The sequence below is a fragment of the Passer domesticus genome, chromosome Z (genome assembly GCF_036417665.1).
Source record: "Passer domesticus isolate bPasDom1 chromosome Z, bPasDom1.hap1, whole genome shotgun sequence".
Taxonomy (NCBI): domain Eukaryota; kingdom Metazoa; phylum Chordata; class Aves; order Passeriformes; family Passeridae; genus Passer; species Passer domesticus.
This window is the reverse complement of record NC_087512.1, coordinates 53,029,269-53,056,741: the sequence shown is the minus strand read 5'-3', so window position 1 is coordinate 53,056,741 and position 27,473 is coordinate 53,029,269. Positions and strand designations below refer to the sequence as shown.

General features: G+C 37.8%; 1 protein-coding gene across 2 annotated transcripts in view; it reads left to right on the top strand.

The window, feature by feature from the left end:
* Positions 1 to 27,473, top strand: part of CAMK4 (calcium/calmodulin dependent protein kinase IV) — a 140,903-nt gene that overhangs the window by 92,285 nt on the left and 21,145 nt on the right. For both annotated transcript variants that reach the window (XM_064404953.1, XM_064404954.1), the window contains one exon: positions 2,431 to 2,503. In XM_064404953.1, coding sequence (XP_064261023.1) covers positions 2,431 to 2,503 — 73 coding nt within the window. The remainder of the gene's footprint in view (positions 1 to 2,430; positions 2,504 to 27,473) is intronic.

The following is a 27,473-nucleotide window of genomic DNA, read 5'->3' as shown; positions in this document are numbered from 1 at the left end:
TATCCTCACCAGCATTTGTTGTCTAAGTCAGCATGGACTCGTCTTGAGGTCAAGGGGGCAGCCTTGAGTGTCTTTTTGATTTTTCCCTTGTTTCCAGTGGCTAGGTAATTAACATTGGCTGGGCATTTACAGGAAGCTCCTGTTGTCTTTGATTTTGATGAGTGGAGGAAAATACAAAGCTATAGACTGCCTGAAAGGGTTTTGGGGTTTTTTTCATTCCCCTGGTTTATGTGTTTCAAAAAAGTAGAAATAGAAATACCATACTATAAATAGAGAATATTTTTGGATTAAAGGAGAAATGTAAATTGAATTGTAACTGCATTACTTCATATTTCTCTGATCTCGTTCTGAGATATATTGGAAAAACAGAGTATTCTAAATACTGTTTAAGCCTTAGAACCTGCCTCATGCATTTCTGAAATCAGGTGCACAAGGTCATCCTGCACTTGGTGGACTCAGTGCCTGGGGCAGGGTGGATGCTACAGAGAGGCACATCTGGGTGACACTAAATACTTAATTTGAATTAGAAAGGAGGAGAAAGCAAAGACAGTATATTTGGGGCAATGAATGCAGGAGCATTAATAGGGCTCAAGTCTCACAATGTAATCTAACACAAGAGGATAATTCAGCCTGAAATGGCTAAAGAGTGATCTAGCCTTCTAGCATAATATTGCATTTTATTGCGTAATGTTTAGGTTTTTGCAACCTGTTTCCTATACTTCAGGATAAAAGCCTAATATAATGTCTCAGTGAGTAAGATTTGCTTTGTTTTCCCCTTATGGTGGTAAGTTCCAGTAAAACTCTCCCTAATGGTGTAATCAGATGACCAAAATAGGAGAAGGGCTGAAGGCATAAAAAAAGCAAAGGTGTTAAAGCAGTGCATATGGCATGACAGTCAAAGGGTTGCCAAAAATCCTAAAGAACCCAAATCAAACAAGCTCCTAGAAATAATCCCAAGCACTTATGCAGCAAAGAAATAATGATGAAATAGAAGAGCTACTTGAGAGGGATTACTTGCTGTTATTGCCGCCACATGAATAGACTCAGTGCTCTGTGAACACAATGAGTGTAAAGGTCAGGTAAAGGCAGCTGACTGGGAATATCCCTGTGTAGACTGCTTCCCACAGTGCCACGCCGGTTGCCTCTGTTTCTGGTGGAGTACTATCTTTGCATTTTTTCGTACTTCTAATCACTTGATGCTCTAATGAGTATAAAGTAATGCTTTTCATATGTAGTTACTCACACCTTTCCTGTCAGTTTTGTGAAGCTGTGAGGAGCTGCACTAATGGTAACTCAACATTAATCTGTTATTTTAGTGAAAGGAAGTGATAAAAAGTGCAGAGCAGGAGTAGTGGGGAGAAAGAAGGGTAGCCTTCCTACCACCAGCACAGCCTTTTTATGGATCTTGAGGTAGAAGGTCTTTCCAGTGACCTCAGACATTAAAGGTTCCTTGCTGTTCTGCTTCATGGGGATTTTAGGATATTGTTTCATAAAACTGGCTTGTCTGCTTGCAGAACATAATTTTATAAAATGTCTTGTAGGCACCACAGGTTCTGTTTCTAGACAACATCTGTCTATGTTTTCTTGGGCTCTGAAAAATTAATACACTAAAAATATCAAGACTTCAGATCAAAAATCTGACCTTTAAGTAACTCTCTGAGGGACAATTATTGTAGTTCACAAGTACTATGCTCAGTTAAAAACATTAATAAAAACACTGTTGAGTGTTTTAAATGGAGTATTAGAATATCTTAATGATAGATCCTTCTTTTATTAACTTGTACATCATCATGCAAACCTGTGTGTACTGCTGAATATTTAAGAAAAAGAAGCTTTTCCAAAAGAAAAAAAAGTAGCTTTAGTTGTAAAAAACTTGTATATCTTTGCATATAGCATCCCCAGCTTTCTACTGAGGGAAAAAAGACAGTTGTTCAGCCCATCACACTTGAGGAATAATTTGAAACTTGTAGAGTTTTACACCAGCCTTTTCCCTTGAATAATTGAGATCTGTTTGGGCATAGCATAGTGCTTTTCTTTTATAACTGTCTACTAACTAACTAACTAACTAACTGGGGAGGAGGGACTTAAGTTAAATATAAAAGTGAAAAAAACAGTTCCTACGTGTTGAATAGTTTTGTCTTTCAGTAATTTAGATTCCTTGAGTGTCAGAAAGTTTCAAAAACTTTGAATTAAACATGTACGTATATTATGAGCATCTTATCCCGTTGATATCTTACCTCCTGGATTTCATTTAACTGGAAATCAAGGGTAACTTAAATTGCAAAAGGGCTATTTTCTAGTCTCTTGGGGACACTCCACTGTCCTGGTCATATTTAAATTTGATTGCTTGCTACCTCATTTTTGAAAATAAGCATCTACCTTCACTGTTTATTCACCTTGGTGCTTAATTGTGTTGCTTTTTTTCTGTAGGATTGTGGAAAAGGGGTACTACAGTGAAAGAGATGCTGCTGATGCTGTCAAACAAATCCTGGAGGCAGTTTCTGTGAGTATTATCTGGCATTTCATGCTCTGCAACTGATCTTTCATCCACAGTGGCTCAATAAATACTTGTGTGTGAAAGAGACAGTGTGCACAGGTTTCCTCTTACAATTAATTCCATACCAATAATTTTTAAGGTAATCAGTGGCACTTTGAAGAATTGCACTTCAATCACAATGACAATACTGTTGAGAGAGAGCAGAACAATAATTGTTGCCAGTAGCTTGTGCAGTTTCTAATGTACCTTCTTCCTCTTTATGTTCTGTACTTTTTAAACATTGGATTTTTTTATATAATAATTTCACATTCTTTTAGTTAGAGAAAGGCATACACATTCTTGAGGAAGGCTTCCAATGTCCACATACAGTATTTCTGTAAATTTTCTGTGCTTCGTAGTCACTTGGGGATTTTCCATCTGATTTCACACCAGTTGTTCTCCAAACCAGCAATCAGATGCTGGGGAACTACTTAAGAAATTAATTTGCCCAATGTCCAGTGTGTTAGTACTGTTCACTTCCAGTACAGAAGAGAGGGGACAAGAGAAAAGAGAGGTCACCCTGCAGGGCTCATTTGAGAGATGTTAGTGGTGAGGCAGGTTCTATCCAGGCCATCCATGGAAATTCAGTGTCAAAGAAGCTGTCCTCAGAAATGGACTGGTGGTGGTTACTGGCCTCTATAGAAGGTATCCAGAGATGAGATGAGGAGATTACTGGTTACGGCAGTAATTCTGTTCATCAGAAGGAGCAGGGCAATCTGGTCATATTTGCCTGGGATGATAACAAAATACCTCAGTGTGAAAAGCCCCTATTGGTATTATTTGTGAGCCTGTTCACACTAAATAAGATGTGAGAACTTGTGTTCACAACACTAACTGCACATACTGCAAGACCGTGCATGTTTGCTTCATGGTCCCTTCCGAATGATGTGATGTCTCTGTATCAGTCTCATCCAAAGAAATCTAAATAATGTATTTTACAGCACAACATAATGTATTTGTATAAACTTTTAAAATTGGCTCAGATTATTATTTTATTACTAATTTTTTCTTTCTGTTGAAATGCTCCGGTTAAAATGGCTGTAGGTTATTTAATATTCTTTTATAAAAAATGATTATTAAGTTCTGCTGAAACATGTTTCAGATTTAAGCTCTTTATTTTAAAGCCAGAACAAAAGAAAAATCTTCAACTTCTATGAGCTATAATAGCCTGGCTGAAATCAATGGAACAGTGATGTATGAAAATGAAAAAGCTGATTTTTATATAAGCAAAAATTAGGATTTCTAGGGTTCCCTGTAGTAGATCCCTAACTTGGATGAGCTATATTCACTTCTGCTCTTATAGCTGACACCAGACATCTAAGCCAAAGCTGGAAAAGCTGTGGAAGTGGCAGTTCCCAGTTTTGCAGCCCTGCTGAAGTACTGTGATAGATTGGGGCTATAAACTTGACAGAATGGTGTTTGTGAGCAGGACAAGAGTTATAGTTAGAAACTGGAAAATGCTGCTGTAGTCGAATAATCTTTTCAAAATAAAAGGAAATGTATCCACAGATCATTCTTTAAACCAAATGTTTGTACAATTTGTACAATAGGCAATGCCAGTGAATACCCTTCAGGCACCACATAGGCTTTTTTGATGTTTGTGATTTTTATAAATTGCACTTCAAAAAAGCGGCATCCAGCCTTCCTTTTGCTGAACTCTATTGAGCTAAATGTTTTATAAGGCCCCTGTTCAGGGCTGTTGCTATAGTCATGGATCTGTCCTTGCAGTGGGTCGTTAATGAGGAATTAAGTCTTCATACGGCAAAGGTTTTTATGAGACACTTCTAAAGAATTTAATAAGTATAGACTGGCATTTTAAAAGCACATAAGCATTTTTTATTTAATTTCCTTTGAAATTGTTAAAGCAAATGGACTAAAAAAACAGAATAATCAATAAAACTTCTAAGTCTGTCTGGAGTTTGTAATACCTGAATACCTGTGAGCCCAGCTCTAACTAGCTTACCAAGAATTAATCAAGCAGCCAGAGTATCGCACAGAAGATTAATCTCAATCTTCATGTCACAAACCATCATAAATATATCAAACATCTGTAATCCCAAGATCAGAGAAAATAACAAAACCAGTATTGTTGTGTAGACCTCCACATTAATTTAGTCTTTTTTAATGACTTTACTTTTTGCTATTTATATCTGATCTGGAGTTCCCAGCCAGTGACTGTATTTGCCCACAGAGGGAACACATTACATTTTTTTTCCTCCCTTCTCCATTTTTGCCCTTTCTATTATTCTTTAGCTCTTCTTCAAGCTGGGAGATGGCTTCATTCATAAGATAAAAGGCTTATACAAAACTAGGTCAAACCAGTGTTCATCCCTTTAGCTCTTCTGCTGGGGTGTTCAAAACAGGTGGAGAGGTTTTATTGCTATCTGACAGCACAGGGAGATGAGATGGAATCTCGTGATTTCATGAATGAGTTTCATGCCTAAAGAGGAGGCATTTGAGGGCAGTTTTCCTTGGAACATTGTTGTAATTTCTCTCCTCTCAGGGAATGAGTTGCATGCAGTGTGGTCTTCTTGCACACTTATTCTAGTAGCAGTTTTGTTGGGTTTTTTTGGGTTTTTTTGTTTGGTTTGGTGGTTTGGGGGTTTTTTGGGTTTGGGGTTTTTTTGTTTGTTTGGTTCTGTTTGGGTGTTTTTGGTGGGGTTTTTTTGTGTGTTTTTTGGTTTGGTTTGGGGGTGTTTTTTTGTTTGTTTTTTTGGGTTTTTTTTTTTTTTTTTAGTGAGTGAATTTCTGCATGCAGATGAGGCCAGATCTTCACTGGGTATCTTGAAGAATGAGTTATTGATATTTTGGTGTCCAAGTAGTCCTCAAAAGATTGGTCAAAAAAGGAATACTGTACTCTTTTTTAGGAGAGGAACACACATCTATTTTTTAGCTGGTTAAACTTTATAAAATTACACTGGGTTTTTTTTAATGTGTACTTTTAAAATCTTATATTTGTCGCTAAAATAATTCTGTTCCTTCTTACCTATTCTGCATTAGTGTAAAAGGAATACTTTCTTCTTGGGGATTAAACTACTCTTCTCAATATATTTAAATTTGAAATTAAGTATAAATCTTAGTTTTTGTATTTAGGGTAGTTACTAGTATATGTACTATATGTAGTTTTGAACTCATCCATCAGTCTCTAAATTAATTTCCCATCAAATTTTACAGTAATTTATTTTCTTAGATGGCCCATTATCTTGTCTAGATAGGAATATTTTCCTGAAGTTATATGTGGGACTCCCTCCATTTCTATTTTTCAATTTAAATTTTCTACTGCTTCAAGCTTCATTGTAGATCTGCACTTCTGTTCAGATCCTTGTCATCTTAAATTCACAGGGGCATGCTGAACTGTCAGGTATGGTGCCAAAGCCTGGAGGCACTTATGCAACTTGCAGATTAGAGAGAGAAAATTAAGATTAAAAGTTTCTATCAATTTCAGGGAATTTTGATCTGTCCAATAATGAACTGTATGTTAGTAGGTAAGAACCTACTTATGAATATGCAGCTTGCAAGCACATTTACAATGAGTTACTCGTGTGTCTGACAATTAGAGCTTAGGCCAAATGAGCTAATCAGACTTCTAAAGACAGGATAAGACTCAAGGGAATTTATTTAGATATTTGGGGGGCTTGGCATTCAAATAAAAGTGTGCAAGAGATAAAGATTATGCAGAGATTTCCTTTTTGCTCTACAGTCATTGAATTAGTTCTTGCTGGAGATAGAGACAACGAATGTATTTTAGTTTTAGCCACCAGCTACAAGGTGAACTTGAGGTGTAATTGTCACAGGTTCCTAAAATTTTGAACAAGGTGAATGTGTTACATTATCAATATATACTTAACAAAGCCTAAAAAGGCACACCATAAAAAAGGATAAGAATTGGGAAGAAACATGGAGATCAGTTCTGTAGAAAATGAAGTCAAAATTAAGGGAAGAGAATGGCAGGGATGCCTAGGTATTACAACAGAGGAAAAAACTTGTCGAAAATAGTAGCAAAGTTTGGGAATACGCTATGTAGGAAGAAAAATACTATGCTTGATTGAAGATATTGAAGAACATTGACTTCCTCTCTTTAAAAGATTTTACAAAGGATTTTCTTTTCAATAGAAGAGGCATTTGTACCTTCAGGTTTCTCCCCCTTCACTGATGAATCCTGAGTGTTTTCCCTCCTCCCTCTGGCAGTAGAGAGTGGCTTTCTGAGTCTGTTCCTGGTATAAGTGTTTTTATCCATAAGGAGGAAGTTAAGGAACAGCCGCTGTTCTGGCCTAAGACTACCCCCCAGAGCCTGCTTTTCTGATGGGGAAAGAAAGGGCAATGTAAAATTCTTCTGTCAAGTGTTCTGTATGTTTGCTTGAAAGTGGAATTTCAGAAACTTGCAGGTTTAGGCCAGATTCAGTATGTCTTTAACTATGTGGTTGTTGCTGAAGACCAATGCCTGATACTAGAAGACAAGGAATTTGCTAAGGATTATGATTTTGTACTGTATTCCCTCAAAGTGTGGTCCAGTTTGCCATTCTCCTTTTTACAGGCTCATAACTTCTTGAAATAGCATAGACACTACTTTGATAGTGGTTGTATTAGACTGCAGAATAAAGAGGTTCTAGAAATATTTTTTAAAAGGACTTCTGTAATAAACATGCATCACACATACAATAAACCCTGTATAACAAGGCAGAGTGTCGGACATAGAGGAGGAATGAAATAAGGGAAGAATTATTGTTTGTTTGTATTATATCTTATAATACAGTGAAGGCAGGCAAGGACTGATGGTTGGATTGATATCAGGATGTATTTTGCAGGAAAATTACTTTCATTCTTCCCTGAACTGGGAGTATTGCCAGAGGCATGGCATACAACTTAATGACTTATATTAAGAAATAACAACATCTGTCCATCCTATGGCATTGTTGTTGGGTTTTCATGAAATAAAAAATAATTTCTACTTGATCGAGTCTAGGCACAAAGTGTTTCTTTCTTCACTATTTGTTTCTGAGGCTTGAAGGTGAATCTTCTTGGAGAGGGATGGTTTAACACATCATGTACAGAGATGACTCCATGGAAGCTGGGAAATTGTCTTGGCCTTTCTTCCATTTGGTGACCACGTTTTAACAGGTACTTGATCAGTGCCCTGGCAGATTGTTCTGTCACACTGCTGTTAAGAACAAATAAGCAAGTAGGTAAATTGACAAGTTGTGTAAGAAACTGGTCAAAGCACTGCCCCTGCCTGGGAGAGAAATGCATTTGTGTTTCTAATGTGCTGTCTTTGAAGCAATGATCAGTAATGGTTCCATACACAGAATAATCTGCTTAGAGGGTGAAGGCATTCTTAATGAGTCAGTTCATAATATTGCAAGCTTACATTTGATTGTTTTTCATGTTTGTTGTAGACAGATTTTAAACTATTTTTTCTTGTTATTGGGGAGCATAACAGAGTGGGACTTATTATCACACTAACCTGTTTTATCAGTGCCTTGATTCAAAATTATTTTTTCAAAAACATTTTTTGGGATCTGTTTTCCACTGAGTACAAGGTTCCTCTTGCAGCACAGATATTGAAGAAGAGTTACAGTCAAAAGAGCCCAGCAATGCTGTCATCAACAATGAGGAAATGAGGGTATTGTATTTGCTATTATCACTAATAGAGGAAATAGAGTGAGCAGATTTACTGTATTACAGTTAATGTCCAGTGCAGCAAAATTCAGGGTCATATTTGCCTAATTGTTACTATTTTTATTATGCTTTCATCTAAGTAAGCTGTCCTACGCTCGTTTTCAAAACACATCACTACAATATTAATTTTGGAAAACATTTGGAAGTAACAATGAAAGTGACTATTATCACTTGTTTTAACTCTCAGCACACCACAAATACAATGCCATATTATGCTGTGTTTGAGTCAGTAGTTGACACTTAGTCCAAAAGACTGACATTTCCAGGGAAATTGCTGTCTAAGAACTGACTGGGAACTCAAGGATTTGACCTTTTCCCAATTCATCGCAGGGAGATGGGCAATTTTTCTGCACCTTCATTTATAAGATGGATTGTTGGAAATATTGTGTGAAAAGAGTGCTGAACCTGTCCAAAGGCTGAGTCTATCTGCCTCATTCACTGATTCTTGAGGCATTGTTTGGTGATGGCCTGGCTATCTCCTTTAAGAGGAAATAGCATAGGAAATAAGCTCTGTGAAGGTCTGAGTCTTGTCCTTAGACAGCCACACTTCTGTATGTTAGCCAGCACAAAGTTAGCAATTAATAAGCACGAACAAAGGAAAACAACTGCGTTTATCTCAGACCTTAAACTGCAACTACTCCTTTTATTAAAATAATTTTTACTGCATGTATTTTGCAAACTATAATGCAGGGATAGGGCACTCAAATAACGGTTCCTATGGGACACACTGTATAATCTGCATCTCCAAAAAGCACATGCTGCTATATGAGCTTGGCAGGGCTCTCAAGGTTTCTGAGTTGGAGGAGCTCCTAAAGTATCCTGAGATCCTCACATACTGTGTAGAAGCAGTAAAAGTTTACCAGCTGGGTGCCACAGAGTCAAAAAGAATTGATGAAGACTAAGGAGGTATCAGAAATTGCCCTGGAAGAAATACCAAAGTAGAAAACCAGTCAGCTGTGCATGGAAGGATAGAGGAGAATTGTTAACTGACACTGCAGGAGTGCCACAGGTAACTGCTGCCCCTCATGCAAACTGTGCAGCCTTGATAAAGTGATAGCAGTGTAGACACACATTGCAGTATTTCACTAAGGACTGAAAGGCATCTGGTTAAATGTTACATTTAAAAAGAACCACCTTTATAGACATCACTACTTCCAGAAGAATATTTACTAAAGCCTAAGGAAATCCTTTTATCCAGACCTCCAGGAGTATTTTTCCTAAGCCAAGTGTGACTGTAAGACTAAGCAAGGACAGGCTTATCTCCTTGTGTCTTGCTGTTCATGCATCAGTGATGATGGTAAGGAATAAAGAGATGTTGACTTCAGGAGTAAATTACAAGGGAACCTGTGAAAAGAAAGACAATTGCCAAAAAATTACTCAGTAGTATTATTGTAGCCCTATGCAATTTTGCACCTCCAATTTCATAGTACTAGACTGGCTAAGATAGCAGCCTTTCAGCAGAACAACTGCTTGCAAAATTGCATTTTTTTTTCATTAGGTTGTATGGAAACTTACCAGAATCCCCATGATGTGATTTGAAAAAACAGTAAGATAATTTCTTTCCTTTTGGGGGGAGATTTCTGACATGCCACGGAGCTGTTATAAACTAAGATTGACTGACACTGATCCCTTTTAAATTGGCTACCTAGAAATTAATCAGTTATTGTTTCAGTTTGGTGGATCTATTTCTGTGGCCCTGGTAGCCTGAGTGAATAATTCAATCTCTCAAGATCCCTAACTGATCCCCTGAAATGTCAGAAACTGTGGATTTTTTGGAAATTGTAATGAATCCATTTTTCTCCTTTCTCATTTACTCTTTTCTGATTATTTTTATGTCTCTGAATGACTGGTTTACATGATGTCACACTTGTTTGCTGGCATGTGAAGAATGCTTTCTGAAGGCTTTCACCTCCATTTTATTGTTTCTATCAACAAATCCAGGAAATGCCTAGACTTAAAATTTCACACACTCCTTCTTTTCAGTTGAGCTTTACACAGACTTCCATGTTGGAAGAGCCAAACCCTGGCAGAGGTAAATGTCGAAGGTAATGCTTCCAGCAATCAGCACCTCCCCACTTCATTAGATTTGAGTCCATGATTTTACTTCATTAGCTAGAAATAATGAGACCAGATATTTATAAGAAACAGAGTGTCTCCTTGGTTCAGGTAGTGGGGGAAAAGGGCTTTTTTAGGAGCAGTGTTAGATGGTGCCTGAATGAAGCACACAGTCAATGGTAGTTTGATTTCTGGACATTGACAAAGTTGACTGTTTGGTGAACAGTGCTGGATGTGAGGATTTTGTTTTATTTTCTGACACAAGTTCTTGTGCAATAGTAAGGATGGGCAGCAACTGGAGTGTTAACAAACAGTACATTTCGTTATTGAAATGTGCCTTTCCAAATACTCTGCTCACCTGAGTCTATCTGATGAGCAGCAATAGCAGAAATTTAGCATGCTGTCAGAAAGTAAACATGAATATTTTCTTCCTTATGTTTTAAAGTCACTTTGTTTTACTATTGTGGTTTCCTGTCTATAAAATATTATCATATTCTGTAGTTATTATCATACTTTATGGCAATACAATATAAATTATATTTGAGTGAGCAAAATCTAACAGCTGTAGAGATAGGTATAATAAATTATCACAGCTGCAATCCTTTTCCTTGCATCTGACTGTGCCTGATTCACTGGGGTTCTTATATCTTTCTGTGTGACACAATGATGGAGTTTTTTATAAGGAACTTGGAAAGTCAAGCAATAAAATCTGTTAAAATATGTCCTTCATTTAAAAATCAATATTTAATCTAAAATTCCATAAAGATTTGATATATATGGTATGGAACATTGTTGCCAACAAAAATTTCAACATGGTTTTCTGTGCAGATACAACCAGCCTGGAATAAGTTTGCGCCTGTGGCTGTCTGGTAGGATGAATAATTGAACAAATTCAGAAAAGGTAAATTTGACAGCTCCATGTCTCTCAGAAATAAGAGTTCTTTCTTCCTGAGTTCTGAGTGCTTCACTAAAGTACCATTAGTCTGAGCACCACACGAGCATCTAGCTGTACACAGAATATCTTGTCTTGTAGCGTTTTCCTTGATGACAGGACTAAAAAAATCTCGTCTTCTGGCTGCTTAATTTTTTCCACCTAGTGAGAGAGATGTTTGTTAACATGTTAGTTTCTTGTAAAATGTATTTGAAATTATTCAATAGTCTGAAAAATTATAAATTGGAGGGAGCAGACTGACTCCCTACATCTTCTTCCTGAAGAAAGAAATTGAAGAAAGAAAGAACTGAAGAACTTCCTGAAGAAAGAAAAGGTAGAAGACAAAAATAATGCAGCATATGTCCTGAAGAGGAGATCTGTGCAATCAGAGTTTACCTCCCATATTTTATTCATGTCAGTCCCAGTTTTTGCTTCTGAAACCCTCCCTATGACTCTGTTTCTCATTGGAAATCCAAAGGTAGGATCAACAAGCAAGCAAGTGCTGGTTCACAGCTGCAGGCAGACAAGGTACCACAGATACCCCAGCTCCCTGCCTAGTGAGAACTGAGTTGCTTGCTGCAAAGACACCTTCTCCTCAGACAGGGTCTTCCACCTCTCAGTGGCTGCTTCTTCTTCAGGTTTACAGGGTTCCCACCAGCACGTGCAGGACCCGAGGGAGGTTCCTGCCCTGCTCCTTCTCCTGCCCGTGCAGATGTTGGTCCAGAGGTGCACAGGCTGGGATCTGTCAGCATCTTTATTTCCTGTGCAGGGACAGATGGAGGGGTGGTTCCCCTTCATGTTGGGTGCTTTCCACAACTCCCAACCTCCAAATGGTGCAGCAGGGTAGTGCCACTTACTATATACCCTGATTTGTAAATTAAGTATTCTGCTGTTCACATGCCTACAGGTAAACCAAACAGATAAACCTAAGCCAGTTTTTTTTATAAGAACAACATAGTTTCAGACAAAATATTCCTAACAAATCAGGAGTTATCTCACTATTTTGAAGGATTCATCTGGTTTTCTGTGAAAGCATAAGTCCTTGCAATAATTTTGAATGAATGTCTAGAAGGGCAAACCTGTCAAAAATTAAATTAAATTAATCCACAAATTAAATTAGAAGCTTCTATCTCTAGTAAGCTTTGAAATGTCTCAGCAGGTAGTGTGAAGAAAAATCTGGTAACATGTAGAGAACCAACTGAAAGACAAATTCTGATATACTTTGCTTTTAAATACCGGTGTAGTCACTGAAATTTGCAGCAAGGATAAGGTCCAGTACGTCACTTGAATATAAAATAACCATTGCCAGCCCTACATGTTTTTGCAATGCTTTCCATGTGAGACTGCAGGATGGCTCCTGTGATGAGTTGACTCTAGTGTTATCAGTGGAGGTGTTTCAGCTGCTACTTTCCTAAGCTTAATTTCAGAGTAGGGGTCTGTGAAGGATCGCCTATTTAATCAGGTGCAGACCTTCTTCCTTTCCAGACTTGCTGCATTTTCCCCATCTCTGCTAATCCTAAGGAAAGAGCAGACTGAAGCAGTTATGTCTGAGCAGATCTTTGAGCATGTGTTTCAGGAATGCACAAAAGGTTTTTATAGTTACCTCTTAGTGGTAATGAAGAAATAACTGTTTAAATAACATAAGGGTACTTTCCAAACTATTGGATAAGATGAGTGATATAATTGGGTTAACATTGCTGCAAGTGAACTAGTTGGTAAATAGAAATTGGAATAACCAGCAAAGTATGTCTATTTTGCAGTTCTTTTTTGAGGTCTGTAACCCTGTAATTGGAGTTCAGGATCACACATTGTGACTGCTCCATGGTGCACCTGTGCTCTGCGGCTCACATCACACCTCAGGCTTTAGAGCTGATGGGTAGCAGCCTGGCACTGTCAGGGTGGCCTCTACTCCCATGTTCCCGCTGCCACATAGATGTGCAAGAAAAAGCCCTAGGCTCCACAGCTCCCCATGCTCCAGCCTGTGCCAGATTCCCCAAAAAACAAATGCCAGAGCTAGGTTTATATCTGTAACTCAGATGACACTGTCTTTCCCAGAAACCCTTTAGTGTGTTGAAAGCAAAGGTTCATGAATTGCTGTCACTCTTCAGGTTTGATACTCAATATATTGTTACACAGAATGGGCATGTGGCTCTTCAAGAGTAAATTATTCATCCCTTACTATATTACTATTTTACTTACTGTTCTTCCTGGACTTTATTTTCCATGACCTTTTCTCTTTACTCTTTACTCTTTCTCAGAATTGTTTGCTTTCTGCATGAAATACAGACCAATGTATCTAAATAATGAAAAGTCATGGACCAGTTCATAGCTTTCTGTCAGTCTTCAATTTGACTGATTTGCTTAAAATCACACAGCTGATGTCTGCCATCTAGGCAAAGAAAATTAAATTATTTAATATGGTAAGACACAGCTAAGCAAAAGAAAAGTGATTCACTGGACTATTGTTTTCAAACACTAACAATCTACCTTGGAGAGCTGAGTTTGTTTCAGAGCTGTGTCCAATGTGTTGTAAACTTGGCAAGGGCCTTTGGCTGAAATCCTTTCATGCAACTTTGGACATAGTGACACCAGAAGAATAAGGCTGGTCATTAGGCATCCCTGTTGGACCTCCACCACAAGAAGAAACCCTTAATCACATCCCTTCCTTAAAGACCAGCTAAAATGATCTCTGACACAGCCCCTACAAAAATTCTTATCTGCAGCCAGAAGTCATGAAAAGAGCCTGACAACCCTTCACAGAGAAGACCTTAAGACCCCACAAGAGCCTACTCATCAAAAAGGTTGAATGAAAAATGCTGTGTACCCAGCAGGGTGTGCGGCCCTTCCAGCAGGGACTGTGGATGTGTCCATCACTGGCCTTCTTGACTCTGTTTCTTGCTCTGCTGCTGCAGTATGGTCTTGGTTTGTTACCATTGCAGTGCACAGGGGGGTCTACATTTTTTTCTGATTAGAAAAAGTAGTTTGTATTTTGTCAGTATTCTGAGCTCGAAGTTGCACATGGGGAAGGAGGTTATCTTCTGGAGTGACAGGGATATAGAATCCTTCACTACTCTTTTGGGAGGTGTCAGAGACCACTGGGATCTTCTGTGCCATTCTTCCTGTAATCCTGTCTAGTGACAGCTGCATTCATGCTTTTGGGTTGATCAATAAATGCAAACCAATGAATGATGGGAGGCCATAAATCCTCTCCAGTCTTTAAATGTCTGGTCCCTTCCTCACAGTGCTCAGCATGGCAGTAGAGAGCAGAAACATGTCTGCGGTGTTGAGAGGTCAGGAATCCAGCTCTGAGCCCCTCCCAGGATGCAAAATTTTCTGCTGAAACAAAATTAAATGTAGCTTTATGCCTGTTGTCCTTCGCTTCCAATACAGGTATAGGCACCTAAGATTATTTAGATTTGCACAGCAATAAATCACATGAGATTTGAGAATAAGCTGTTGCATCTGGCATGCTGTAGTTTCTTCATCTGCTATCAGTTTTTATTTACTCTGAATTGCAAACCTAAATGTGTAAAATTTCTCTCAAATACAAAAGAGTGAAATATTCAAGTAAGATTTGTGCATTTGGTAATTGAGGTAGTTGTAGGTAACATTTCATGATAATTAGATTAAAGGACTGCTGTTTCTGTAATGGCATGGACATATGGGACCTTACCAGAATGAGCAGCTAATTCCTCTAAGTTATTATTTACTAATGTCCAATGACCAAAGAATGTCAAAGAATGTGGTGAGATAGTTCTGAAATCTGCTTTCTTAGTATCTGTGCCAGGAAAATATAATTTATATCCTTCCTAACTTAGGGAGAAGGTTACATTTTGTGAAATGAGAAATCTTTGCCTTTACTGATTTGCATGGGTTTTATTCACTTTCAGGAGGTTCAGTCTCTGGTTGACTTCTAGCCCTGGTGATATTTGCTTTGAGTGGAGAGCCTCACTACTGAGAATCATTTAAGTGTCCAGTTCAAGGCACAGAAGTTTTAAAAACTGTTTCTTTAAACAAAGTAATAAGCATGATAGGCATTACACTTAGGCACAAAGGAATTTCTGAATGACATTGCATTTCCATTCAGAAGCATCATTGTATTTCAACCATTTGGAAAGTCACTTTGAACTTGGTGTGGACATTCGTCCTTGTGATCTGTCATAAATCTTCCTTTGCAGTGTTTTCCTTGCATTTTGTGTTAATTTTAGGGGGGCAGGGTGTCTAAGCAGGAAAGCATGGCTAACAAACAACAGTGGAATGTTCATTCTAATAGGTAGTGTGTGCAGTTTAACAGGTAGATGAACTTATCTGAAGATGTTGTTGGTAACGCTAGTGGGCTTGTTCTGCTCTTGAGAAATCAATACTTACTTTGAAAGGAAAGAACTTAGGTTTTAAATAACCTAGAAAACTCTTTAGTGTGATTTAGTGGTATAGCTGTGGTTTATATTTCAAACAAGTCTGTTCAGACCAAAGCATTCTGCATGTTAAATAAATGCAGCTGACTAATAAAGAATTTTAGAAATAAATATTTAAAACACTGTTTGGCTTTTATTAAGCTTCCTTACCTGATTTCAACATAAAGAAGAATAGAGTGTTAGAAAAAGGGTGTGCTGTGAGATGTAACATGGACACACTGGCATATACCCAGCACCAAATCTGTGTAAAAAAAGCCCCTGAGATTATGCTGGGTTACACTTTCTGAGGCTGGAAAATACACCACTTTACGAAAAGGGTGTGCACACCCTTGTTGCAAAAATGAGGTGTCACTAAGCGGATGCTCTACAGCATCCCACTGTCCTCTTCTGGGTCTGTCTGGAGTGGCTTTGCCCTCTCCAGAAAAAGTGTTCAGGCACTGGAAGCAGCAGCAGTGCATGCTGTCTAGCTTGGGACAGGGATGGTTGCTTAGAGCCTCAGTTGTGCCTTGTTGATTGATGGAAAAGGAGAAGAGAAACCTGTGTATTTCTGCCTTTATTTACCATTGCAACAGCAGTTTTTTATCCAGGATTTGCCTTGAGAAGTAGGAGTCCTTAAAGAAAAGGAAATGATGCCTTCAGATGTGGCTGGAAAAAAAAACAATAGTTGCCTTCAGCCATTTAAAAAAATACAGTTCTCTTGGTTGCCAAAATGAAAGCCTCTTTTTAGTATTTTCTTCTTTAGTTTTTTAGGGTTCAGAATTTTGGCATTTCTCTTGAAAAGAAGTGGCTTGTCTTCAGGAAAGGACTGAGATGTCAGAGTCACATATTTAAATACTAACTACAGAGAAGTATATTCATTTTATTCCCTAAGATGTGGCATGTATAGCCTCACGTGTTTTGCCCTGCTAGGCTTTCGCTGAAGCAGGTAGAACTGTCCCAAAGACTGAAGCCTTTTAGACTACAGATTGCAGGCCAGATCCTGTCCTGAATTTTAGAATATGTTGGTTTTGACAAGTATTTTCCTTTAAAAAAAAATCACACTTTTTCTAGGGATTTTATTACCTCATTTTTGCATGTCTAGTTCACAGTGAATAATCATACTTCCAGAATTAATCCTTCCTGATTTCATGCAGACTAGGCAAAGGGAAGGGAATATGCTCTGAACAGGGAGCTAGAACTTTATTTGCCCTTTCACCAGTAAAATAAAAGCAAATAAAACCTAAGCTGAAATAATTTTACTTCTCTTGTTCAGAGTTTTTTTTTAATAAGAGACATTCCAACAGAAAGCAGCTATAATGTAGTACTTTCCTGGCAGTCACAATAAATACTATTGCATGATGTTTCCCTTTGTTTTCATAATTCTGCCTGCCCCAGCCACGTGGTGGGCAGCCAGCTGCCTGCTGCCTCCTTCCAGGATGGTCACAGCTCACCAAACTGGGCCTCAAAATCCTGGTCAAGGATGTTGTCCCTCAAGTTTAGTAGGGACTGATGTGCAGCACCAAGTACAAATGCACAGCTCCATATGGAAGTGATGTTACTGAAACACACATTCTTAATTTTTCACCAGGGTGTTACAGATTAAATGCTCTTGCTTTCTTCTAAAGAAAATGCGTCTGGTTTGGTTCACTTCCTGTACAATGTGCTGGTGTACATTTATATGCATACAGTCATCCAGGTAATGTGATAATCTGTAGCGTAATGTTGCCTCCTCTCAGTAGACAGAATGGTAATTTTTTTTGTGTGTGAAAAATACCAGCTTTTGCTCATAATTCACATGCATACTGCTACAATTCTATGATAAAATCTTCCAAAACCTGGGATGAGATAGCTTAAGCACAGTGACAGTTAAGATAATTAGGTTTGTCAAAGAGGTAGGTGCAGTAAATTCACTTTAATGGTGGAAAATGTTGGCATCTTCATAAGTTTTCATAACATTTTTTATCTATTCCTGCTAAATCATGTGTTTGATGGTGTGCTTGAGAGTTTCTGTTTCCTTGTTTGGAAACAACATTGGTTTGTACGAAACTGTTGTGACTTTTTATAATAATTTTTGTCTAAACACAGTTACTGTCATCACTGCAAGTTCAAAAAAGCTGAATGATGACTGCAGCGGCTGAAGTCCCAAAGCTTTTGTTCACTGATTCAGCAAGGGGAAAAAATACATCCTCTACTGAAAATCAGGCATATATTACGTAAAAGTACAGATTTTACTGTGATTAAATCCTCTATCTGTGGAGACCATCAATGCTGCACTGAAGCCAGTGGGGTAAACACAGCAATTAAATTTGGTCTTGTTGACTCCACAGTTTAGAAAAAGTATCCCTGACTTCACAGGTGGGCTCACTTTTGGACTCTTGGAAGAGTGCTCAAATCTGAAACTCAACCTTATGTTTCCATTGTCTCCATAAGTTCTAGGATTTTTGCTGTCACCATCATAGATATATCTTCTCATAGAGCTGTGATCATGAGACCAGTCAGCTTTTTGCTACTGCATTCCTGTTGGAAACCTCCTTTGACCTCAGTGATTAACTAACAGCTTTGGGTTGTCATTCCTCTTTCCATCTTGTCCATTCTTGTCTTGACAAACAGCATTCGTTTCCTCTCACAGCCTACAGCTATTGTTAAGCCAAATAAGCCCATATGTTTCATCTCTGCTCATAAGAACATGGACTTAAGGCTTAATAGATTTCTTATTGGGAGGTCTGAACTTGACTGCAACCTGTTCTGGGAAAACTCCAGTCTCATATTTCAGGCACCCATTCTCAAGGTAAAATAATTCAAAATTAAACAAATTCTTCTGATGACTCAGATAGACCTTATCTTTACATGTATCACCTTATATATGTAAAATATTGCGTCTAATTTTTATTAATCTTCATTTGCAAAATGAAAATTTTGACGTTCTTCAAAATTCTCTTGTTTTTCAGTCCAAAAAACTCTCACTATATAAGTTAAATGTTACACCATGTAGTAGCATCATCAGCCTGTTTTGGCATCTGACTTAAACCAGAGTCTTGTGCAGCAGCACCTCTCTTCATGACAATATCTCCCCTGCTGCATCCAAGGACTGCATTTGTCTGTTGCAAAAAATGGCATCACTCCAGGAGTTCACCCTGTGCATCTGGGAAAAATAAATAGGATTTGATGCATGGAGTCAGATTCCCTATGCATCAAATCCTCTTCTGCTAATTAGCACAACACACAGAAGCCACCAAAAACTACAACTAAAAAACACTCAAAAAGCTGTATTTGGGGCTTGAGCCTGGCTCAATGACAGATGCCCACCCAATCTGCTCTATCCCTCCCTTCCTCAGACAGGCAGAGGAGGAAAAAACAACAAAAAGCTAATGAGTCAAGGGCAGGAAGATCGCTTAGCAACTTCCATCACAGGCAAAGCAGACTCCATTTTGGGAAATTAGTTTAATTTATTACCAATTAAATTACAGTGTGATAATGAGAAAATAGTCTCTCTTCTCTCCTTGAAATGCTGTTGCTGTGGTGAGGGATTTTTTTCTCCTTCTTAAATACCTTATCAGAGTGTTGCTGCCCCTGTTGCTGATGGCCAGCTTTGGGTACATCTTGGAGTCAGCTGGAATTGGCTCGCTTGGATTGGGGGAAAGCTTTTTAGCGACTTCTCATATAAGCCACCCCTATAGTCCCCTTGCTCCCAAAACTTTGCCATGCAAACCCAGCGCCTTTTAGTATAAACAGAAAAGAAAAAAAAAATACCATACCCTGTTCTTTACAGCTGTACTTGCATCACCCTAGAAGCAGTTCATTGTTTGACCCACACACACTCCTCCTGGAAATTTGCCCTGAATACTTGCAACTTTCACAGTGAGGAGCTTTTTTCTCAATTTTGGCCTAAAAATATTCATAGCTACTTTCTAGTTGGTTTTTTTGTGCCAAGAATGGGTTAGTTTAAGCCTGTTCCTTCCACCCTGCCTGATGTTGATTGCTGTGTACTAGTAGAGGGTCATCAAATCCTCCTTCTAACCTCTACTTTGCATTGCTGAACAGGGAAAATTTGGCATTGTCTCATCAAACAACAGCCTCTCCAGTCTTGTATCCATTCCTTGTTTTCCAGAACAGGTTTCTCAATACCAAGTGCTTCCCTTGCTTTGTGCTCCTGTCTACTTTGCATTCTCCTACTGATCTCTATTTCCATCGGTGCTTCAATCAGCAAGACCTACTAGACACCAGAGGTAATGTTAGATACTTCACTGAAATCCAGACATATTCACATCTGTGATTGTTGCATGAAGTTTACTATCAAAACTTCTGAAGAAGAGGATTTCTTTCCCTCTAAACAGTCCACAGGCAGGATGTTTTCTCCTTCAGCATTGGTGTTTATATTCACATTTGCCATTAAGCCTAGTCCAGGTGTGGTTTGATAAGAGGAGGTTCTGGGACACAAGCATCACCCCATTCTTCTGAAATATGTTAAAATTAACATTGATTTATCTTCTCTTAGCACTTTTTAGTCTTATGGAATTGTTCAACTATAGCCTGCAGAGACTGAGGGGGTTCACATTCCTCTTGTGTAATGCAAAACAGTGAAAAGCTTTGAATTTTTACTTTTGTATTTCTTCATAATATTTCACATTTATAATCCAGGTCATAGCAAGTCAGAAACCTCTGTGATTTAAAAAAGAAACATAAAAGATAGCATTATAAACATTGGGATGATGAAAGCCAGGGTGTTAAGAAAGGATATAATTTTCAGTCATCTCTTCGCAGTTTTGCAGTCGTTTTGTTGTTCTGATCAATAGGAATTTAGCTGTTTACTTGAATGAGACCAAAATAGCTTTTTTCTGTTTATATGGATTTATGTTTAGATTCAGAGACATGAGAGAAAAAGTTTTTCATCCTAGCTGGCATTCCTGTTTCTCATTGCATGTTTTAGATTTATTTACTGATATTTTGAGTAAAATACTTTCTATACAAAAATTTTTAATACAATCATTCCCTTAATTTGGAAATTACTCTAGAACAATAAATACAGTTTGTATCTCACACTGATTGCTAAGCTAATAAATAAAAATCTGTGGACAACAGGAATCTGTGGACCAGATTCTTAATTATCCAGTTGTGTCCTTTTAGTATGGGAGTAAATTTAATATCAATGCTAATCTTTAAATCTCTTGTACTTGATACAAAAACACAAACCTGGATTAAAATACAAAAAGAAAAACATACTGCCACCCTATACCCAGCCCTCAGAGTGCAGTGATAACATGTGACTGAGTGTTGGTCATTACATTCAATTCCACAGTTTTAAACCAGAAGACCTCAACTCTCTTTGAGAGCCACAGCAGTGAGTGTCTGCAGATCAAAGGTACAGGGATGTCTACATTATGGTGGTAGTGCAGTGCAAAACACTAAACTAGCACACACACTCTGGTTTCTTTGAAGATAACAGAAACATTTACACTGATTTCATGGGATTATTTGCTGTTTGTCATGTGTGGCTGATCCTTTTTCTAGCTCTAAGTCCTAATTGAAAATTACCAGTGGCCTGTAAGACAAACGCCTGAGATGCTTTTGCACCCCAGGCTCCTCCTTTCTGACCACAGACCTTGAGGCAGATGCTGGAGGTGACAGCAGGTTCTCAGACATATTTTATCACTATTCACCCTGGAAAGCACTTGTATTATATGACTTTGTCACTCACTTAGAGAAACAGCTCTGGAAGTTGCAGTTTGGGAAAGGCTGGCTTATTTGCACTGGGAATAAAATCTGTGTACAAAGGAAAGTCAAAATACTAGGGTTTTCTTGTCAGTTCCATGGCTTTGTAGAATATGTGACAGAGCACAACCATTTTGCTCATATTCGTAGACATTTTTACAAGGATTTTCTGAATGCTGGGAAGAATATGGCATACTAACAGAAATTTAATTTTTGTATTTTTTTATGGACATCTCCATTGTAATAGCAACATTTGGAATTAAGAGAGATTCATGTAGAAACCAGAAAATATATTTGGAAACACGTTTCTGAAAATCTTTCTGTGATAAAAATACAATTTTAAATTAATCTCTTCCTGTGTCTTCCAGTATCAGCAGATGTAATAAAGAAAAATGTTTGTAGTCTTTTGGATATTAAAACAACAATCGTATGATGTATTTTAAAAATTGGCAGCATTGCCTGAAGTTCTGGACTAAAGAGCTGCTAGCAAATTCAGGTTTACAATTTGGCATTTCTCTGGGTGGCGCATGGTGTCTGAATTCCAGGTGTCTGAACAATGAACACGGAGTGCTCTGATGAGGTCATGATAATCCCCAGCAGAACATGAAATTTTCTTCTACTTTCGAGTGTCTGCAAAAACACGTAATGTGCCTTTACAGAAAACTTCTAATTATACTCATGTGCAATCTGAGAAAGCTTTTCAATAGAAGCAGTCACCTGTGTATCAGAGTAACCACAGGCTAACCTGACGTCTTCCTCTTACTAGCAAGTGAGAATTTTATACCTCCTTCCAGTTACATTCTTACAGACATAGCTAAATGGGTCTGATTTTTTTAAAATACCTGATTTCCTTACAGATATTGCTGGTATATTGTAAAGTACAACAGAAATGTATATTCCTAATGTCATCACCTGAAGAAAAATTCAGGCTTTAAAACGTGGAATGGAAATCGATCTTATGAATTCTCGCTGTTTTGGGATCCTAAGTAACTGTCCATGAAGTTGTTTGGGTTTTTTCACTGGGTGCCCATGATAGAGCATAATCGACTTCTTTCCTCATTTTAAGTGTAAAGTTTGTGTTGTAAAAACATGAAAACTGGGGATAGTTGGCAGGTCTAGCTTGCAACGTGTACCTTGAGTAAAGAGATGCCTGAGGTATGGTGCTGCCAACAGAAACGATATTTTGTTTTCCTTCCTGATTTCAGAATAGGACAGTGCATGTGTCACACTTCTGTGAGGCTGAGATTAGTCTAAGTTTTCCACACCACCATTGTGGTTTAATGTAATGGCACTTGGAAGACTGAGGTTGGCTTTTGTACTGCAGAGGCTGAGAGCTAACATCTAGGAAATGAATGAGTGGAGACTCTTCCATGCATATACTCCTTGAGGGCTAAGCTGTTTAAAACTACATTTTGTAAAAGTCTGTAACAAAAGTAAAAGAAGATTATTCTTTTTTTAATAGTATGGTTTATGCAGCTTAAATGTGTGCTCAATATTAGGCTTAACAAGTGATGCCAATGTAGGCCAAAATTGACCATTCAAGGAAAGCAGTGTAATATAACACAAAACTACATCTGTATGCTATTCATGCATAAAGAAGAATTCAAATGCAGGATTATAAATATCCCATAGGTAAAATGATGCATCAAAAATGATAGACTTTTTAAAAATGCATATTTTGGAATGAGAGTTTCATGGACGGACAAGAGAAATTTCATTCTCATTGGTTTATTACACTGAAATCTCACCTTTGAAACAATTTAAGTCTGACCCTTCCAAAACAGTCATTCACTGTCAAGAATGACAGATGGCTTGTTATAGACAATATCCATGCCATTAAATTGTGCCAGCACCAGCCTTCAAAAAAAATGGCCAGATTCAAATTGCCTGATGGGAATACCCTTTCACTTGAGAAACAGGGTGTTGTTTTGATCACTGCTAATTTACCCAGGACTTTTTTAAACATTTGAACAGTGAAGGCACCCAGGAGAACTTCCTGGCATGGCTTAATTTTGTAGTGTACAGTACAGGCAGAACAAAATCTGCTAGTTCAAGAGCACATAATAAAGCCTGTAACTTACCCATTTAACATCTACATTACTTTATGAAATATCCCTGTTTAAAAAAAAGGGAGAAAAAAAAATCAAAATGAAATTTAGTGCTTTGATTGGAATGCAAAAAACCAATTTCTTGCAAGAAAACTAAAATGTGTTGGTTCAGAATGAACAGATGTGTACCTGTGGCTAATTAGGACATTTTATTATGGCCTTGTTACAGTATCCTAGAGCTGTGGCTTGTGAATCCCTGTGGTCAGTGAAACCTAATGCTGGCAGAAATAGTTTTCCATCAGTTAAATGTCTCTCTGATGATGAAAGTTACTGGGACCTGAGCTAGCACCAGATATAATTGGCAACAGCTTTAGATCTATTCTAGATTGGATTTCATTCATCTATTTTTCAATTTCCCAGCGCAAAGCCAAAGACATTACTGGCTTGCAAAAACAGCGCTGGTTTTTCAATAATCTGCTTAGAATAGAGAATCTACATAATTCTTAAATTTGATAGAATTGCAGTGATCTTGCTGAATTTTGTGTTCTGTATAGGGATAGCAGATTGATAAAAGCCTTTCTGTAGATTTGTGCCATTGGTTAAAAGGTAGAAACTCAATTTTATAATATTTCTCCCTGCTTCCTTTCAAAATTGGCTGTAGTTACATCACTTTATTAAAGACACATCAGTGTATTTACAAAGGTTTTGAGGTTGTTTTTTTGTAGGTTGGTTTTAAAATAATTCCATCTCTAATGCTATTTAAATATTTTTTCATGTCTTTAAATTAATTAAAAACTCTTGCTTATTAGGAATTTGTTTGTTTGTTTGTTTGTTTGTGACAGTGGTCAATAAAGTAAAATATGGTGAAGACAGCACAGTAAAGTGGTAGAATGCAATGTGACTGTGATGCGTTTTGTCTTCTGACCTCTCTACAAACCATAAAACCTCAGCACACTGTGGAGGGTTGGTTGTAAGAGCTCTGCTGGGTTAAGTTGAGCAGAGAGGTTCTGTGAGCTGAAAAAAACAATAGAGGATATAGGTGCTTGTACCAAGGAAGAGCTGCAGTGCTAGGTTTTGGCTTTTGCTTTAAGAAGGGTGCTGTTTAAGGGGGAGTTTAGCTCTCCTGGGTTTTTTTTGCACCTCATGAAAGAGTGTACTGTACCTCATCAGGTCTGACAGATCGAGTCACAGCTGCTCAGAAAGCTCTGCCCACTGCAATTTTGCGGCATTACCCTGCATCTGTTACAATAACTCTTTTGAATTTCACCATAAATCACTGCGTTTTCCCAAAACAAACTACATTCTTCACCTTTTCCATATGCTGCTGGAGAGGGGCAGACACTGGGAAGGTGCCCAGTCTATGTGGAGACTGCAGTGGCAAGATTTTCCTGCATTAGGGGTCTGGGCAATTGCAGGAGAAGATGCATATCTTTGTCTTCCATACCGCAGACATGCAGAACAAAAAAAAAAAAAAAAAACCAAAAAAAAAAAAAAAAAAAAAAAAAAAACAAAACAAAAAAAAAAAACACCAAAAACTAAAACACCACCAAAACTACCAAACAAAAAAACCCAAAACCCAAACAAACAACAACAAAAAACTCCCAAAACAAAACAACAAAAAAAAAGAAAATTAGGCAGAGTGGTTATGTGAACAACATGGCAAATATATGTTTACTCTTCTTTGAATTCTGCAGGTGGGTGGCTGTTCTAGATAGATGTAGAGAAAAAGCCACTGTAGCAAAGCTCTTCTAGCTACTCTGATGCTGTGGCCTACTTACAGCTTAAGAGGAGAACTTCATGCCACTGCAGACAGCTCTCTGCACAAAGCCTGCTCATTTGGGAGCTGTGTGGGAAGGTGTGTGTGTTACATATGTCAGATTGTACAGAAATTACTGTACATGATTTACTGTCACCACACCTGGTGTAGTGTTGTCACCCCTAAGGCTGCTTCATTCTCCTAAAAGCTGGAATATTCAAAAAGATAAAAATGCTTCTAAATATAAAGGAAAATTAATTGTGGGGAATGCAGTTGAAACTTTATAAAACCCAACTGCTTAATTTAAAATCTTCTTTCTGACCTATCTCATAACTCTGAATATCGTAGATCAGCAAAGAAAATAATGAGATTTGGTTTTATTCATCTATGCTGATGCATTTTTTCATTCCTTTTCATAATACAAAGATTTATTATCTGAAATTATAAATCAAATTAGATGTGTTAGTGCATATTTATGCTAAGTATAAAGGCAAATATTCTTTCTTCCACTAAAACAAAGTGTTCAGTTAAATGCATCTGACTAGATTAATGGCTATTTTATGAAAATATTTGGAAGCTGGTTTCTCAAGTAGCAAACATAATAGCATACTCCTATTTCCCAGAGCAACCAGTAAAAGCAAGACAAATGCAAAGAATCAAATTTCTGCAAGATGTTCAGAGGAGCTTTCATTATTTGTGGCCTTTCTAAGTCTCAGACACTGAACTCCACAACTTGCTGAAATAGTATATCCAGAAAATAAATTGATAATGCTTTCATCTGCTGTGGTGATAAAGTGGTCCTCTTCATGGTGGTGGTGGTGGTTCATTCAGTCTCAAAACCAATGTTACTACCAGAAAGGAATGGTGGCAAAGAGGAGGTAAGGATGTGAATATAGCTGTAACTTGATCTCACACTTTATTACTGAAGCCTTGCTGATGCCTGTGGAGCTGGGTTCTGACATTACTATTGATCGTGGATTTTTATTTGGTGGTATTTTTTAAGCTCTTTAAGGAGGAATTCTAACAAATACTACTACAAGGCCTCTTAAAACAATCCCTGTATATTCAAAATTATTTCTATTCTTGTGTTCTATTTTGTACAGAAAAAAAATTAACCCTAAACAATGTTCTTACCATGTAAGCAACAGAATTAGATAAATGCACTTTTCCATAATCAGCACAAATAAAACTATCCAATTTCCAAAGCCAAAGCATATAGGATTTCAGGTCCTGTTCTGTATTTAAAGTTATGTGCTGCCTAAGGGATAAATGGAACAGGAACAGGCTGTTATATAACTATACATATTTTAAATAAAGTCTGACAAATTTGAAGTAGGGGAATTTTACATGGAATTCAGTGGTGACAGCACTGTTTCAAAAACAAATTATTATATGTCCCCATTTCCCTTTGCACTTGTCACTCTGACATCTGTGCAGCTTATATGCCTCAACAGTTTCAAAAATGTAGAAAGTGAGATGCAGAAGATCTGCCTAGGACAAGCCTACAGTAGCTTCAGGTCACATACCACATCCTCTTATCAATCTTTAACTTCTGTGTTCTTGTGGGACCCATGAATTGCAAACTGGCTAATACATGCATGAGATTGTAATAGTGCAGAGGTCCTCATTAACTATGACATTTTAGATATCTCTCAATTCCCCCAAGCTGCATTTGTCTTGTTTTCCAAAGTCTGCACCAACATGGAATGTAGGATTACAGGTACATTTTCAGTGACGCATTTTGAATGTTTCTCTGTACTCTGTAAGGTCTGTGCTGAATTATGATTTTAGACACCACATAGGTGAAGAATGGCTTTCCCATTCTACTTGTATAAGGTGAGCTCACTCACCTTCCTAGGACTAGAAAACAGGATTTTTTTCCCCCCAATATCCTTCTCCTTCTGGTTTATTGAAAGTTTATTTAAGCTTCCTCTTAACTGATTCAAAATCTGCACCAATTAACAATGCCTTATTCAAACAGTATATGGCTGTAATCAAACCAAACTACTGTGCAGTAGCTTTCATTATGCAATGATACTCTTTTGTGCAGCTTTTGTGAGGGCCACAGAAAGAGCTTAATTACAAGTCTAGACATTCCTGAAAAGAGAGAAAAAAAGTCCCTGATTTCAGCCCCTTATGCATGTAATGACTGCATGTATAGCGGAAGATGTCCAGTGCTGTGTTTGGTTCAAAACCATACTGTCCTGGTTTTGTAATAAATTCAACATACAAGTCCTAAATACATTCTATCCAGCAATGAAACTGGTGGAAATTTTCCTTTTCAAAACATGAATGAATCTGGTATTCATGATCATGGCTGTCACATTTTCAGCATCCTGGACAGAAATTGCTGTAGTGAAACCCCTGC